This window comes from Mastomys coucha, unplaced genomic scaffold (assembly GCF_008632895.1).
Source record: "Mastomys coucha isolate ucsf_1 unplaced genomic scaffold, UCSF_Mcou_1 pScaffold21, whole genome shotgun sequence".
NCBI lineage: Eukaryota > Metazoa > Chordata > Mammalia > Rodentia > Muridae > Mastomys > Mastomys coucha.
Genome location: NW_022196904.1, coordinates 73,959,648 through 73,974,440, shown reverse-complemented (window position 1 = coordinate 73,974,440; position 14,793 = coordinate 73,959,648). Strand labels below are relative to the sequence as shown.

The window sequence follows — 14,793 nt, the reverse complement described above, 5'->3', positions numbered from 1 at the left end:
AGCCACACCTCCATCCCCCCACTCCTCTTTGCTACCTGTAAGTCTGACTTGTTCTTCGCAATCTAAGTGCTGAGAAAATGAAGATAGCCTCATGTCAATTAACCCTTCTCCTTGCTTCCTTCCTGGACCTCCACTTGCTTTCCACAGGGTGGTTCTCCCAGCTCTTGGGACATAGATGTCCCTTTTTGCATCTCCCCGGGCATAGATTTGGAGCAGATCCCAGGAAATCTTATGAAAATCCAGGAGTCTCCCAATCCAACTACAAGCTTGCCGTCCACACTTGACTATAGACTGCCTCGGGGCATATAGGGCAGGAAGCATAGCCTGACCTCAGAGCAACAGCAGGTGGCTCCCTACCCTGAGGTGTCCACACACCCCACAAACCCACTCCAGGAGTAACAGCTCAGAACAAAAGAAATAAGAGCAGCATAGCTAGGAGGTGGTGGCACATGCCATTAATCCCAGCACTTGGGAGACAGAAACAGGAGGATCTGTGAGATCAAGGCCAGTCTGGTCTACAGAGTGAGTTCCAGGACAGCCAGGGCTACACAGAGAAACCCTGTCTCAAACAAAACAAAACAAACAACTAGCCAGGACAAGTGTAGAAACTGCCCCAACTCAGTGGCCTTATATTCCACCAAAGCCAGTAATCTCTTACAGTGATGCTACACATGTCACATGGTAGATGCCTGCAAAGGATATGTGTGGTGATAAGAGTCATCACCCTCGCCAGGCAGTGGTGGTTCACGCCTTTAATCCCAGCACTTGGAAGGCAAAGGCAGGCAGATTTCTGAGTTCGAGGCCAGCCTGGTCTACAGAGTGAGTTCAAGGACAGCCAGGGCTAAATAGAGAAACCCTGTCTCAAAACAAAACAAAACAAAACAAAACAAAAAACAAAACAAAACAAAACAAAACAAAAAAAGAGTTATACCCTCAGAGGAGCCACCAGGTAGAAAGCTACTTAGGATAGGCATGGAGGGGGTAAATACAAGACTTCCCTAGGCATTCAGTTAGCCTCTGTTGTCTGAAAAATAATACTAATACTAATACTATATAGTTGCTCCTTGTTTACAGGTCATTACCAATGGCAGGCCATATGTGTTGTAATCAGTGCTAGTTATTTATCCAATTCATTTCTTACCATCTTTCTCAGGTCTCTAAGGGAACAGTTAGAAAGATATTGAATCAGAGGCAGAAGCAGGCTGTCCAGAGTCGGGAGACAAAATCATGAAAGGGGTTTGGCCGTACCCAGGGTACCTGCCTCTCAGATCAGAGCATCTCTCTGGTGTCCAAAAACTTGTTTTTAACCCTGGTAGAGAAGAAATGTGATCAGATCAATTAGATCTGAGTTGTGACATGTCATTATCTTTGGCAGTGGCAACTGAGTGTCCTGACCAGAGTCCTGAGCTGCAGCCTTGGAGCCCTGGCCATGACAAAGACCACCAAGTACACATTGGCCGTGGCAGGAAACTGCTGCTCACATCTTCTGCCACAGTCCACTCCATCACTATCTCAGGGGGAGGTAAGCCTTCCTGTCCCTTCCACCATCCTGAGTCCTGCAAATGGAGCTACAGAGCCAGGAGCTGAGACAGACAGAACAAATGCTCTATGCTCTGGGTTCATGTCAGAAGATCTGGAGAGTTGAGATCGCCATGTAATCAGAGCACTGATAAATGGCTTGTCAAGGTTCTAATCTTGACAGGGGGTGGGGGAAGAGACTGTTTAAAATGACAGTTCCTATTGGTGCTCGGAAGAGATCTGTTATTCTTACATATACCTGCTTGGTAATTAAGGACATGGAGCAATGGCAATGAGCGAGATGACCACCGTGTATGTCTTGCAAAGCAGAAGATGGAGGAAAATAATTTCTGCAAGACAATGGGCATAGATGTGCTGAGAAGATGCCCTCTTGCCTGCCTTGGGGGATGGGGTACAGGGAATCTGCTCTGGACTCTGCTCTCACATTACCTAAGATTCTTGTCTTCTCAGACATCCCCTTTCCTCTCTCTTCAGGAAAGCTTGTCATTAAGGACCACCACGAGCATATTGTACTGCGCACCCGGCACATCCTGATTGATGACGGTGGAGAGCTGCATGCTGGGAGTGCCCTCTGCCCTTTTGAGGGCAATTTCAGTATTGTGCTGTATGGAAGGTGAGATGACTTTGCTCAGCAGTCAAGCACAGCTGTTGGGTCTGATGGGAAAGAGGCTTTCCAAAGGAGAAGTCTAGATGTCTATAAAAGATAGGAACCACCACTGTGTCTCCCACTAGACCATACCCATGAATAAGATAGGCGTGATGAAGTGGGTAAGCAGATAACCACGGAGCTCTTTGTCCATCATGCTGTATATGGAGTAGCTGCATTGCAGAAGTCCCTGACAGACTCTCACTAGCTTTCCAGTCATTCCATGACCTGAAGAGGCTCTGAATGAGATTACTTAGTGCTATAAACAACAAGTGTGCAATGTTTCACAAGGGGTTGTGAACAAATGTATTTACTCCAGTGAGGGCATGAATGACAGACCGGAGATATAATTCTACCTAGGTGTAGCTTGTGGAACCTATAGGGTTATTGGGGTTACTTTTAGCAGCATAGGTGATTCAAAGTAGCTACATCACCTAAAAGCAACCACAGCATGGGTACTGACTGGGGAAAACTGTATCCCTGGAGCTTGCAACCCAACAGGCAGGCCACCCCACTGGAGAGCTCCCTCTACCTCAGCAATTGTTTCCTGCTTCTATATAACCAAGGGAGGGGTCCTTCTGGGACTTCTAACTTCTCTTAGGTTTCTGAGCCTTATAAATATCCCTCCACTCTCCAGGAGAAAACATTTGGAGAAAACAGAAGAATAGCAATAAGACTTAGGAAATTTCCATATGCTTTTCCCTCAACCCTGTGACCCATCCTTTTTTCTCTCTTTCTTTTTTCCCTTTTTTCTGTGACCCATCTTTAAGTCATTGAAAGTTATAAGAAGTGACAGCTAAAAATGCTTGACTGTAGGCAGGAACACAATGAAAGTACCTGTGATTCTACAGCCAATAGGGTAGAGACAGAAGTCAGGGCTGAAGACATTGGCAGCAAATAGTTTCTGCCAGACACTTCTGCTGCCCTGTGTGGCCACTGTTACTCTGCTTTGGTTAGCCTGCTAATATTTTTCTGCAGACCTAATATCATCACCAAAAATTCAGCTTGGCTCTCTGAGGCCACAATGAGAAGAATCATGGACCAGTGATGCTCCTAGGGGCTCAGCATCCAACCGAGATGTGTTGGCCAACCCTTTGGAACCTTTCTCATTACAGAGCTGATGAAAACATCCTGCCGGACCCTTACTATGGCCTGAAGTACATCGGAGTGGACAAAGGAGGCACTCTTGAGTTGCATGGACAGAAAAAGCTTTCCTGGACTTTTCTAAACAAGACCCTTCATCCTGGTGGCATGCAGGAGGGAGGATATTTTTTTGAAAGGAGCTGGGGCCACCGTGGAGTCATTGTTCATGTTATTGATGCCAAATTGGGCACAGTTGTCCACTCTGATCGGTAAGGTTGGCTTTCCTTCATTCATGTCCTTGCTTGTTCAGGATCTCCACTAACCAGGGCTTCCCTGGGGGGCTGGCATGCCGTGTGAATGATGTGGACGGAAGTCCTGCTCTAGAGAGGTGCTTTCTTTCCTAGGCATTTTCCCAGCCAAGCTGAATTTAACACAAATGTGTGCAAGCACACACACACACACACACAAACACACACTTCAGGTGGTGATAATTGGTGATAGAAATGTAAAAGGCATAGTGGGATAAAGTGGAATAATAGAGAAGGAACCAGAGGTTCACTTTACACAGGTGATTAAGAAAGGCCAGTGTGAAGGAGCAGCCTGTGAGCTGAGAATTGTGTCAGAGAAAAGCTCAACACAGGTGAGAAGGGCCAGAGGTGCCCAAAGCAGTACACTCTTGGATGAGGGAGAGGGGCTCAAAGGTGGACATGCAGGGCAGGATGGAGGAGCAGAGGCACCAGTGACAGTAAAGAGGTGGATTTTATTTTACGTGAGATATGAAGTCATCTGAAGTCAAGACAAAGAAAAGCATGATCTAATAGAAAAGAACATTCTGGTGACTGGGAAGAAAATGAGATGGTAGTGGAGGGCAAAGTAATGACTGTCAAGTGTTGTCAAAATTATTTAATCGCAATCCATGGTTTCTATCCTGCCTTTGACCATGTAGTTCCGGGATAAAAGACATACATGATCTTTATATTTATAATGAGCTGTAATCAGCATAACAGCTGGGCAGATAGCTACCTCTATGCTATTACGTCTATTTCCCAACCAATAATCCCATTATATAATTTGCCATGTTTCATCTTGGCTGCTCTTAATTCCAGTTAGCCAATCCACATGGCCATGTTTTCATGACTCACATAAACCATGAAGGCTTCCTCCTCTCCCTCCTTCTTCTCCCTCTCGTGATTCTTCTTCCACCCCAAGTTCAGGAACCCTAAACCTTACTTACCTGTGTCTATTCTGCCCAGCTTTTGGCTGTCAGCATCTTTATTTACCAATCAGAAATAACTTGGGAACAAGCAGATTCCCTTGTCTCTGGGACAACCAGGTCTTGGGAGCCTGTATTTAGCATTACAATCCATAGCAACAGACCAGACCTCAACAGCCAAGCCCTAGCAGTGGGTCAGGTGAGGGGTGTAGGTGAGGATGAGGCATCTGTAGGAAGTACCGGAGATAGAAGACTTTAAGACAACTTGGAAGGCAGAGCAGAAGGCCTCTGGGGTCTACCTAGGTTCCACAGAGCTGGACCTGACCTGTTTCCTCAGGGCTCTTTTTTCTTCTTCTTTTTTAAAAATTAGATATTTTCTTTATTTACAATTCAAATGTTATCATCCCCTTTCCTGATTTCCCCTCAGAAATACCCCTAACCCCTCCTCCCTCCCCCTGCTCACCCACCTACCTCCTCCCACTTCCTGGCCCTGGCATTCTCCTACACTGGGGCATAGAGCCTTCACAGGACCAAGGGCCTCTCCTCCTATTGATGACCAACAAGGCCATCCTCTGCTACATATGCTGCTGGAGCCATGAGTCCCACCATGTATAGTCCTTGGTTGGTAGTTTAGTCCCCGGGAGCTCTGGGGGTACTACTTAGTTCATATTGTTGTTCCTCCTATGGAGCTGCCAACACCTTCAGCTCCTTGGGTCCTTTCTCTAGCTCCTCCATTGGAGACCCTGTGCTCTTAAGCTCCCCTCTTTAAAAGATCCCTGGAAGGATACAGGTGCAGAGTCACGGACCCTCTCAGGGGCAGGTACGGGAATTAGTATCATATAGCCCAGATGCAGTGTGGAGGCCAGTCAGGAGGAGCTAAAGTGCTGTCCGTACAAGGGACAGCTAGAACAGGTCTTTAACTGAGTGACAGGTGCTTGCTTCGCCTCCTTGGCTTAAAGAATGTTGGAGATCTCAAGGATCCCATATGGGGAGAGATTGATAAGCACAGACAAAATGCAAGTTATAGGTACATGGGAGTTTACCTGAAGGAGCAAGAACTGGGTTGGCTTTTAAAGGTGGCTGGGCTTTGATAGGGTTGGGGTCAGGGAAGAAGGCAAGGCTCCTGAAGGAGAAGTGGATGTGGCATTACAGGTCTTGGGTAAGGCCTACCTGTGGGGACAGCCTGGGGTGGCCTAGACTTCAGAAGCACACTTGAGCCAGCCAGACGATGTGAATCTGCAGCTGGGTGGTAACTCTCCAATTACCAAAACTACACTGTGCTACTTTGTCCTTTTCAAAATTGTCTTAGCATGTCACACTGGCTTGTTTTTCAAGATTCATTTTAGAACATTTTACTTGTTAAGTTCCAAGCTAGATCTTTTCCATTATAACTGTACAAATCGTTACATGGCCAGAACAAGTAGTACCACATCAGTAGACATGGCAATGTGGAAAGTGGGAGGTAAAAAGGCCTCAAGCCTACAGAAGGAACTATAAGCAACTAATGAACTCTGAGAACAGGAGGAAATACCACACCAATTAGTTATTAATACCAAGTGGTCAGCCCCAAACACACATGTGAATAACCTTATACAGTCAAAGCAGGTTGTATTTAGAAAAACACACACACACACACACACACACATACACTGAACACACATAACGGAAAAAGGTCATAAATTTGAATGAGACCCAGGTGGATGTTCATGGGAGGGGTTGGAGACAGGAGAGGGAAGGGTTAGGAAAAGTGATGCAATTATATTTTAATTTCAAAATTAAAACAATTATTAACAAAAGGAAATCCCTGCTGTGGTACTGCCACCTTAGATTACTGATGCTGGAGCAGTTGTTTTCCATTATGATTTCTTACTAGCAGGGTATCGTTGTTGGTTTTAAACATCTGTATCTTGTGTAAGTTTGTTTCACTTGTAAGAGTGAATTAGCTAGGCATGGAGGAGTGCATCTGACATTACAGCTACTTGAGAAGCTGAGAAAGGATTAGTTGAGTCCAGGAGTTTAATGCCAGTGGGATACACTCCTCCATCTCAAAAAAGAAAAAATAAAGTGAGAACCCAGGGAGATGGCACATTCCTGTAATTCCTGCCTTTGGGAGGCTGAGGAAGGCTCTCTTTGAGGTCAAGGTCAGCCTCTGCTATATTGTGGGCTGTTCTGAACCTGTCTCAATCTGTACCACACACACACACACACACACACACACACACACACACAGTGTAGTAAGGGATGATCATTTCTTACAACATTGTACTTGTAAACAGTCACAATGTGTTACATACTTAAAACTTGTTTAAGATCAATTCTTACAACATGGTACTTGTAGTCATCCATAACATGTTACATACTTAAAAACTTATTTAAAAGGATGAATTTCCTGATTAGAGTTCTTACTATACTAAAGTAAAACAAAAGAAAAATTTTTAAGAGAAAGCATAAGGAAAAGGTAGAGATGCAGTAGCACACGATGGTTAAAAAGTCTATCAGTACTGCAATGGGAATCAGATAGGACAGTTTAATGACAGAAGTACACATGAGCTGCTCCAGGGTGGGAGACATGACATGAGGCAGCCTTGTTGTCATTCCCAAGGACTTTGGAAGAGTTGCTTTGGTCTGGATCAGAGATAGAAATCCCTGCTGCTCTAGGTATCCCAATTGTCTCCTAGTGCCAATCCCTTCCAAGAGGCATGAGCAACAGCTCCCAGGAAGAAAGGGGACATGTAAAGCCTGAACCCCAAGCATGTGACTTATTCTACATCCCAGATCCAAAGTTTTCTACCACTAGAGTTATTTCTGAGGTCTCTTCCTGTGTGAATGATAAGTATGACCATATCAAGGGCCCCCCCTTCTTGAGTATCTCAGTATGGCAAGCCAAACAGCCAAACTCGTTTGCTCTTTGAAGACACTTCTTTGTTTATAGCCCTCAAGGTCTGTGGACAATATCTTAGCTGCTAAAACAGATGTGTACTTAGGTCACTGTCTCTTTCAGACTGCTGACAAGACTATCAACATCTTCACTCTCTCTACTCCTTTTAGGTTTGACACTTACAGATCCAAGAAAGAGAGTGAACGTCTGGTCCAGTACTTGAATGCAGTGCCCGATGGCAGGATTCTTTCTGTCGCAGTGAATGATGAAGGTTCTAGAAACCTGGATGACACAGCCCGGAAGGCAATGACCAAACTGGGCAGCAAGCACTTTCTCCACCTTGGATTTAGGTACTGTGCATCACTCTGTCTCCGCTCAACTGAAGCAGTCCATGCTAACCAGGGCACGTCTCCAGCTCCACAGACTTAGAATGCACAGGGCACTGAAGACACACTGCTCACCCACACTGGACAAACTCAGGCATGGTGCTCAAAGGAAGCCCAGGCTTTTTGTTTGGTTTGGCTTGGTTTTGGTTTGGTTTGGTTTTACAGGCAAAGCCCATTATTGCCACGCACAGGTTTCTATATGAACTTACTTACAAGCACTGAGTTTGCCTAGAATGAGCAAGGAAATAAGAGCCCTGATGGATAGCTAAGGTCTGTTTACCCTTTCAAGGTTCATATTGTGCCTTGGGGATTGGCAGACAGTGTTTTAGGGATTATGCAATTATCTCCACCCAACTAAACATACAAGGGAGCCTTATTTAACAGGTTCTAGTGTGTAGCCTCTTGCTTTGGATTGTAGCATCATGCCTGATGTTGGCATGTGCACACATTAACAATTGCAGGAAGTTCTTTGGCACACTGCAGTCACATCTTTTGATCCTGCAAGCCAGCTCTCAGCTTGGGTAAATTTGAGATGATCTGTCTCATAGCTGTTTGAGATTGATACCCATTCTTCAGTTCCTCAGACAAGGGCAAGCAAGAGAGGCTCAGAGCCTTTTCCAGCCTGCAGAGTAAATTAGCTGGCTGGACAGAGATCCTCTGGGCAAGAAGAGACACCCCAGGTCCCAGGCCATATTCTCTGGCTGCTGCTTTTGGAAGTGAAACTGGGGCAGGAAGCTCAGGCAGCCAAATATGACAATGATATTTTGGTATGGCAGGCCTCCTTTGTCAGTAAACGCCAGACACACTTTCATTTCACCACATTATAAACCAAAAGTCAGTTTATTAATTTATGATGAGAAAGGAACTATGAAGAAAAGAGCTACCGAAGGGCCTTGAGAGAAGGTTGTGGTGGCTCAGAGCCTAAAGCCTAACTTCTGATGCCTGGCTTTGAATCTGTGCTGCGCTGCCTCTGAGGTGTGATCACAAGCAAGTGACTCATCCTCTTTGCTTAATTCTCAAATCTGTAAAATAGGGTATCTCAGGATCTATCGAAAAAGAGTGCTGGGAGGGGTTCCGTGGGATAATATGAGTAATGTAGTTGTCACCCTGCCTGGTAGTTAATGACTATTGTCTCCTTCTAAGAGAGTCATTGGAACAATGGGAACCTCCACACGTCATCCTGGTCACAGCGAGCAGGAGTTACATAGTCACCTCTCCTGTACATGTTTGGTTGATAAGAGCTGAGCATCTAAGTTCAATAGATACGCTGGAACTGGGACCCCTTATTTATTCATACAGGAAATAGGGGTTTTGATGGGATTCACTCAGCTGGGCCTGCTAAGCTTGCATGAGTAGATGGAGATGAATGGGACCCATGAGAGAAAATGAAAGGGAGAAAGACAGAGAGTGGGCAAGGGGAGCTGATCCTAGGGAGTGAGCTAGTGCAGGACCAAAGCTGGGAGGAGGTCAAGCCAGCTGTGAAGCCAGCAGAGTTGGGAAGGATTAAGCAGTGATGTATGTGGGAGGTGTGCATGAGAGACAAGGATGCAAGATTGACATCGGAGGATCAATGGCTCTGTGCTGATGATTTTTACTCAAGGGCAATGGGGAGCCATTGAAAGATTTAAGTACAAGTGTGACATAGCTTAATCTTAAACCTCAGCTGAACGTCTTTCAGCACTGACTCACCAACACAGGAGGTCCAAGCAAAATCAAAAGCTATTCACATCATGATCTTCTACTTTGTCATGAGAAGCACTTGTTGCATTCTTGGAAGATGGGTGAGTCTTCAATAAGAGCCTGGTTCTCATAAGAAAGCTACGCTAAGCTAAGCTAAGCATGACATAGGACCTTCCTAAGGAAACAGAAGCCGTAAGAATCCAAATAGTTCAACCTGAGTATTTTTGTGCTAAGTTTCATAAAATGTAGAGAATAATAAGAAAATCTGATGTCTTTCTCCATCCAATAAGCCAACTGTCATGAACAGACTTGGGGTTCTTCCCAGAATCCCTCTTCATTCGTCTCTAGACAGGACACCTCTGTCCTAGGGAGTGAGGAAGAAAGGACAGAGAGTCATTTTTGCCATTTCTCAGTTCCCTTTAGTATAGAATGCTCAATGTGCCAGGGTGATGTATTAGGGTGGGATCCTTACCCCAATCACTGCATGTAGCATACTAGGCAAAAACCACTAAGAAAACCTTTCAAAGAGAAAGGCTATGTGACTTTTCCAGAGCACACACGTTTCTTTCTTTCCTTCCCTCGCCATCACCAGGCCAACATACTTCATCCCTTTCTAAGATCCAAGGCAGATGGCTAAGTGGCCAGTCATAGTATCCTGTACCATTTTCCTTGAGCTTACCTCTTTTGGGCAGTGGGCATGAGTGGAATCACCTCTGTTGGAACTGGTCCGATATTTGCTGCAGGATCTAATTGGGCTTGGCGGGTGGCATGGTTTGGTTGAGTTGTTGGCGTGTTTGTTTGTGATTCATATCCATTCTTTGCCAGCATTGAGTAAAACTGTCTCCAGGGAAGAGATGCCCAGGCTAGCTGGCTGCTGAGGAAGCAGGCAGCCTTGTGTTTGCAAAGAAAGGTTCTTGTTTTATAGGGAAAAGGAAGCCCATGGGTGGATGGTGAATTCCTCCAGTGGCTAGGGAGACTCAGCTATGAAACTGTGTCTTCACTCTGTGAGCCCTACTGAGTGCCAGCTCCAACACGTTAAAAAACCTGACTCTGTTGTATTTTTCAGACACCCTTGGAGCTTCATCACTGTGAAAGGAAATCCTTCCTCTTCAGTTGAAGACCACATTGAATACCATGGTAATGAATGGTTGGTGAGAGTCCGGGTCCCCTCCAATGTCTCCCTGATGACAGGCTGTGGGTTGTGAGTGACTAGCTGCTCTCAGAACATAGCTGCCCTTCTGCAAGGACCCAGACAAGAATCTGGCCACTTCTTCCACTGCATTATGAGCCAGTAACACAGGTCCAGGCTAGAAGAAAGTAGATCTCTCCCTAAGATTTTGTATGTCCAAAAAAAGTCTTCACTGACAAAGAAAAGCTAAGAGCTGGGAGGTGGCCTCCAGAGAAGCAGTACAGACTAGAAACCATAGAAAGTTTGTTTTTGTTTGTTTGTTTATCATTTTGTTTATTTTTTAAAGACTGAGTCTCAGTAGCCCAGATTGGCCTCAACATCAATATATACCAGAGAATGACCTTGAACTTCTGACCCTCCTGCCTCTACCTCCTTGGCTATGTAATTCAAGGCCAGCCTGGGCTACCTGAGATTCAATCTCAAAAATAAAACACTAAAACTAAACCAAATCAAAACAAAGAGACACGGCTGTAGGGGTTTTCTCTATACTGTAAGGTCAACATCACCGTGGAGTTAAAGGTCGGTCAGCTTCCTCACACACCTGGTCCTTCTGACAGGTCACAAAGGCTCAGCTGCTGCCCGGGTTTTCAAACTGTTCCAGACAGAGCATGGCGAGCATTTCAATGTTTCTTCATCCAGCGAATGGGTTCAAGGTGAGACGCTTAAGACAGACTGCTAAAACCCAATAGCAGCAGCACAGGCCAGGAGCAGCAAGGACTTCTTATACCAGTGGGGACACCTTACTAGGCATCAACTAAAGCTGTCTTTCATTAATCAAGCCACATCAGCAAATTGTTAGCAAGCTCTCACCTGTGGCTAAGATTTGTATTGCACCTCCACAGGGACTCATGGCACTTGGTTTTTTCCATGGCAGATTATGGAGTTGGCCAGGAAATGCAGACAGAGGCTAGGATAGAAGCTGGCCTTCAGGCAGCTACCTCAGGCTTGCAGAAAGCACGCCATGGTAGTGATGGCACTGGGGGTAGGCTTACGGGTGGGCTTTTATGTCTCTCCATCCTGCTCAGTTCTTTCGTAATAACAAGAAACCTATATCGCCTTTATAAAAGGATACAGTCATTAGGAGACAAGTCAAAAGGAAACAAGGTCCTGTCTGACCTTGTCTCTGTTTTTTGCCTAGATGTGGAATGGACGGAGTGGTTTGACCATGATAAGGTGCCCCAGAGCAAAGGTGGGGAGAAAATTTCAGATCTGCGAGTAGCTTACCCAGGAAAAATCTGCAATCGACCCATTGATATACAGGTACCAACTTCACAAAAGCCAGGGAGTCTGCAAGGCTTGCCTTTGAAGCAGGCTTCGTGTGTCAGAACTTTTCTTTTTCTTTTTTTTTCTTCACTTTTTTTTCCATTCATTTATGAATTCACTTTACATCCCCAAATCAGCATCTCCTCCTCCCAGTTGCCCCTCACATAGCCCATCCCCTGAGACCCCTCCCCTTCTCCTCTGATAAGGGGGAGGCCCCACCCTAGGTACCAACCCACTCTGGCACATTAAGTCACTGCAAAGCTAAGCACATCCTCTCTCACTGAGGCCAAATAAGGCAGTCCAGTTACGGGAACAGGCAATAGAGTCAGGAATAACCTCATCTCCAGTTGTTGGGGGGACCCATGTGAAGACCAAGCTCCACCTATGCTATATATTTGTTAGGGGGTAGGGGAGCTAGGTTCAGCCCATGTATGCTCTTTGGTTGGCAGTTCAGTCTCTGGGAGCCCTCAAGGGTCCAGGTTAGTTGAATCTGTTGGTCTTCTTGTGGAGTCCCAATCCGCTCCTGGTCCCTCAATCCCTCCACCAACTCTTCCACAAGAGTCCCGAGCTCCATCTAATGTTTGACTGTGGGTCTGTGTCTGTTTCAATAAGCTGTTGGGTGAAACCTCTCAGAGGATAGTTATTCTAGGCTCCTGTCTGCAAGCATAACAGAGTATCATTAAGAATGTCAGGGATTGTTTCTTGCCCATGGAATGGGTCTCAAGTTGGGTCAGTCATTGGTTGGCCATCCTCCCAGTCTCTGCTCCATCTTTGTCCCTACACTTCTAGACAGGACAAATTTGTGAAGAGATAAGGACACCAACTCACCCAGAGCTTTTCTTGTCACCTGGGTGGAATTATTCTCTGTGCCCTCCTCTGAAGCAGTCTAACCAGATTGTACTATTCCCACCTGAGACACAAAAGTTAAGGCTCCTTGTCTGTCCGAAGCCAAGACTCCAGCTCCTGTCTGAGTTCCTTCTCCCTCTTGTCACTCTACTTCTTCAGCTGTGGCTGCAGTATCCTGCTTGGCCTACCAAGCTCACTTCTGTATTGATGCCCTTAGGCACACAGTGGGCAGATAGCAGGTACATAGAAGTCAGCATTCATGGAGTCTACAAAGGATCTCCACTCATAGTTTATTCTACCTGGCGGAGGAGATGACCTCCACATTGAATACACATTGAAGTGAAAGAGACTCATACAGCATCTTGGCCCCCATGGTTGCCAACGGCTTTTCATGTCTTTGGGGCTCAGGGCACTCACTAAGCCCTCTTCATGGCTGCATCACCCCCACTCCCCAGAACTGCATCTGACACAGGTTCTGGACACCTGTTCCACATACATAGTGGAACATAGTTAGATCATCTTGGAACAGGGTGTTATGGACATCTGTGACCTCCAGAGGACTGGAGAATGGGGGACAACAACAGATTGTCATTGTCACCCCACAGTAGCTAACATAAAACTGGAAGCTAGAGAGGTCTGACTAGCTAAGAAGGTCCCCATACACATTGCTGACAGCTTTGGGCTGCCTCCTGTGAATGTTCTGGGCGGCATGCCTCCTCAAGGTGACTGTGTGTGCACAACCCTCAGGGTGAGCATTTTTAAACCCTATGCTCTAGCTCTGCATGTACACTCTGGCTGTAGATGTATATCATATTGTTTGACTTTATGGCTCAATGCAAAAATAGGGGTCATAAATGTTCCCTCACAACTTGGTTTCATGGACTGACCATGTATGGACATGAGTGTCTGAGTGTCCTCTATAAATTTTATTCAAAAACCGAGGGAGTGGTTTGAGACAGAGTCTCACGACACCTGGCTGGCCTGGACCTCACCATATAGATCAGGCTGGCACAAAGACCCACCTGCCTCTGCTTCCTGAGTGCTGAGATTAAATGCAAGTACCATTGTGTCACACTGCCCTGCTCAAAATTAATTTAATTTACTCTTAAAAATGAAATATTATTAAGTATTTTATTATCTGCAAGCATGGTTAATAATAATATTTCTTTAATGATTCCTGCCATTTAGCAGTGATAGATCTTTTTTTACTCTTCTTATACAAGACTGACATGAGGTCATTAAAAGAGATAGCAGTGTAATTAAGCAGTTCCCTTGAAATCGTTACTGGATTTTTTTATCTTGTGACAAAAATCCAACTCTAATAGGTAATGAGTTGGTGATGACTCCTTTGGGTTTTAGAGGGTACCAAAGGGATAGATTTATAACCTGGTCTCAACTGTAACAGAGACCATGGAAAGAGCTGAATGTTGGTTGAATTTTAGTATGCATGTCTGGGAGACCTCCTTTCAGGGCCAAGACAAAGCTGGCTTTGTTGGTTTGTTAGTTAGATTCTAGATAATATTTCTTAAAAAGTCTAGCGCTCTCTCTCTCTCTCTCTCTTTCTCTCTCTCTCTCTCTCCCTCTCTCCCTCTCTCTCTCTCTCTATTTGTGATACTTTCCTCCCTTCTCCAAGCCTGTCTCCTTGTCTCCGTGGTTTCTGTGCCAAAGATGACCACAGTGCTTTTCTAAATTGCATGTCTTTGAATGACAACCAGTCTTCAGAGGGACACACCCTGGCTTTGGGATGAGCCCCAGTAAGCAGGAACCATCGTCCTTTGAGCCCATTCCTAAATTCTATCCTGTCCTTGTGCTTCTTGCCTGGCATCCCTAGTCAGTTGCAACCTCACTTTCAAGGATGCAGTGGGGTGGATGGGTAGTGGGGATGGGAAACAGGACATTTGAACAAAGGCCATTAGGCTGGGCATACCTGCAAGTTAGGATGGGGGCTTTGAAGCTAAATGAGCTTGGGCATCAATTTTCACTGCAACAATTACTAGCCTTGTGATGTTTGGCAAGTTACTCATCCTCTCTGAAGGCCATGTTTCTTATCTGTAGAACCAACTACCACAA

At 45.5% G+C, this 14,793-nt stretch overlaps 1 protein-coding gene across 3 annotated transcripts in view; it reads left to right on the top strand.

The window, feature by feature from the left end:
- Positions 1–14,793, top strand: part of Cemip (cell migration inducing hyaluronidase 1) — a 157,755-nt gene that overhangs the window by 89,835 nt on the left and 53,127 nt on the right. For all 3 annotated transcript variants that reach the window (XM_031387227.1, XM_031387226.1, XM_031387228.1), the window contains exons 3-9: positions 1,376–1,522; positions 2,014–2,152; positions 3,301–3,537; positions 7,530–7,709; positions 10,492–10,562; positions 11,172–11,267; positions 11,753–11,874. In XM_031387227.1, coding sequence (XP_031243087.1) covers positions 1,376–1,522; positions 2,014–2,152; positions 3,301–3,537; positions 7,530–7,709; positions 10,492–10,562; positions 11,172–11,267; positions 11,753–11,874 — 992 coding nt within the window. The remainder of the gene's footprint in view (positions 1–1,375; positions 1,523–2,013; positions 2,153–3,300; positions 3,538–7,529; positions 7,710–10,491; positions 10,563–11,171; positions 11,268–11,752; positions 11,875–14,793) is intronic.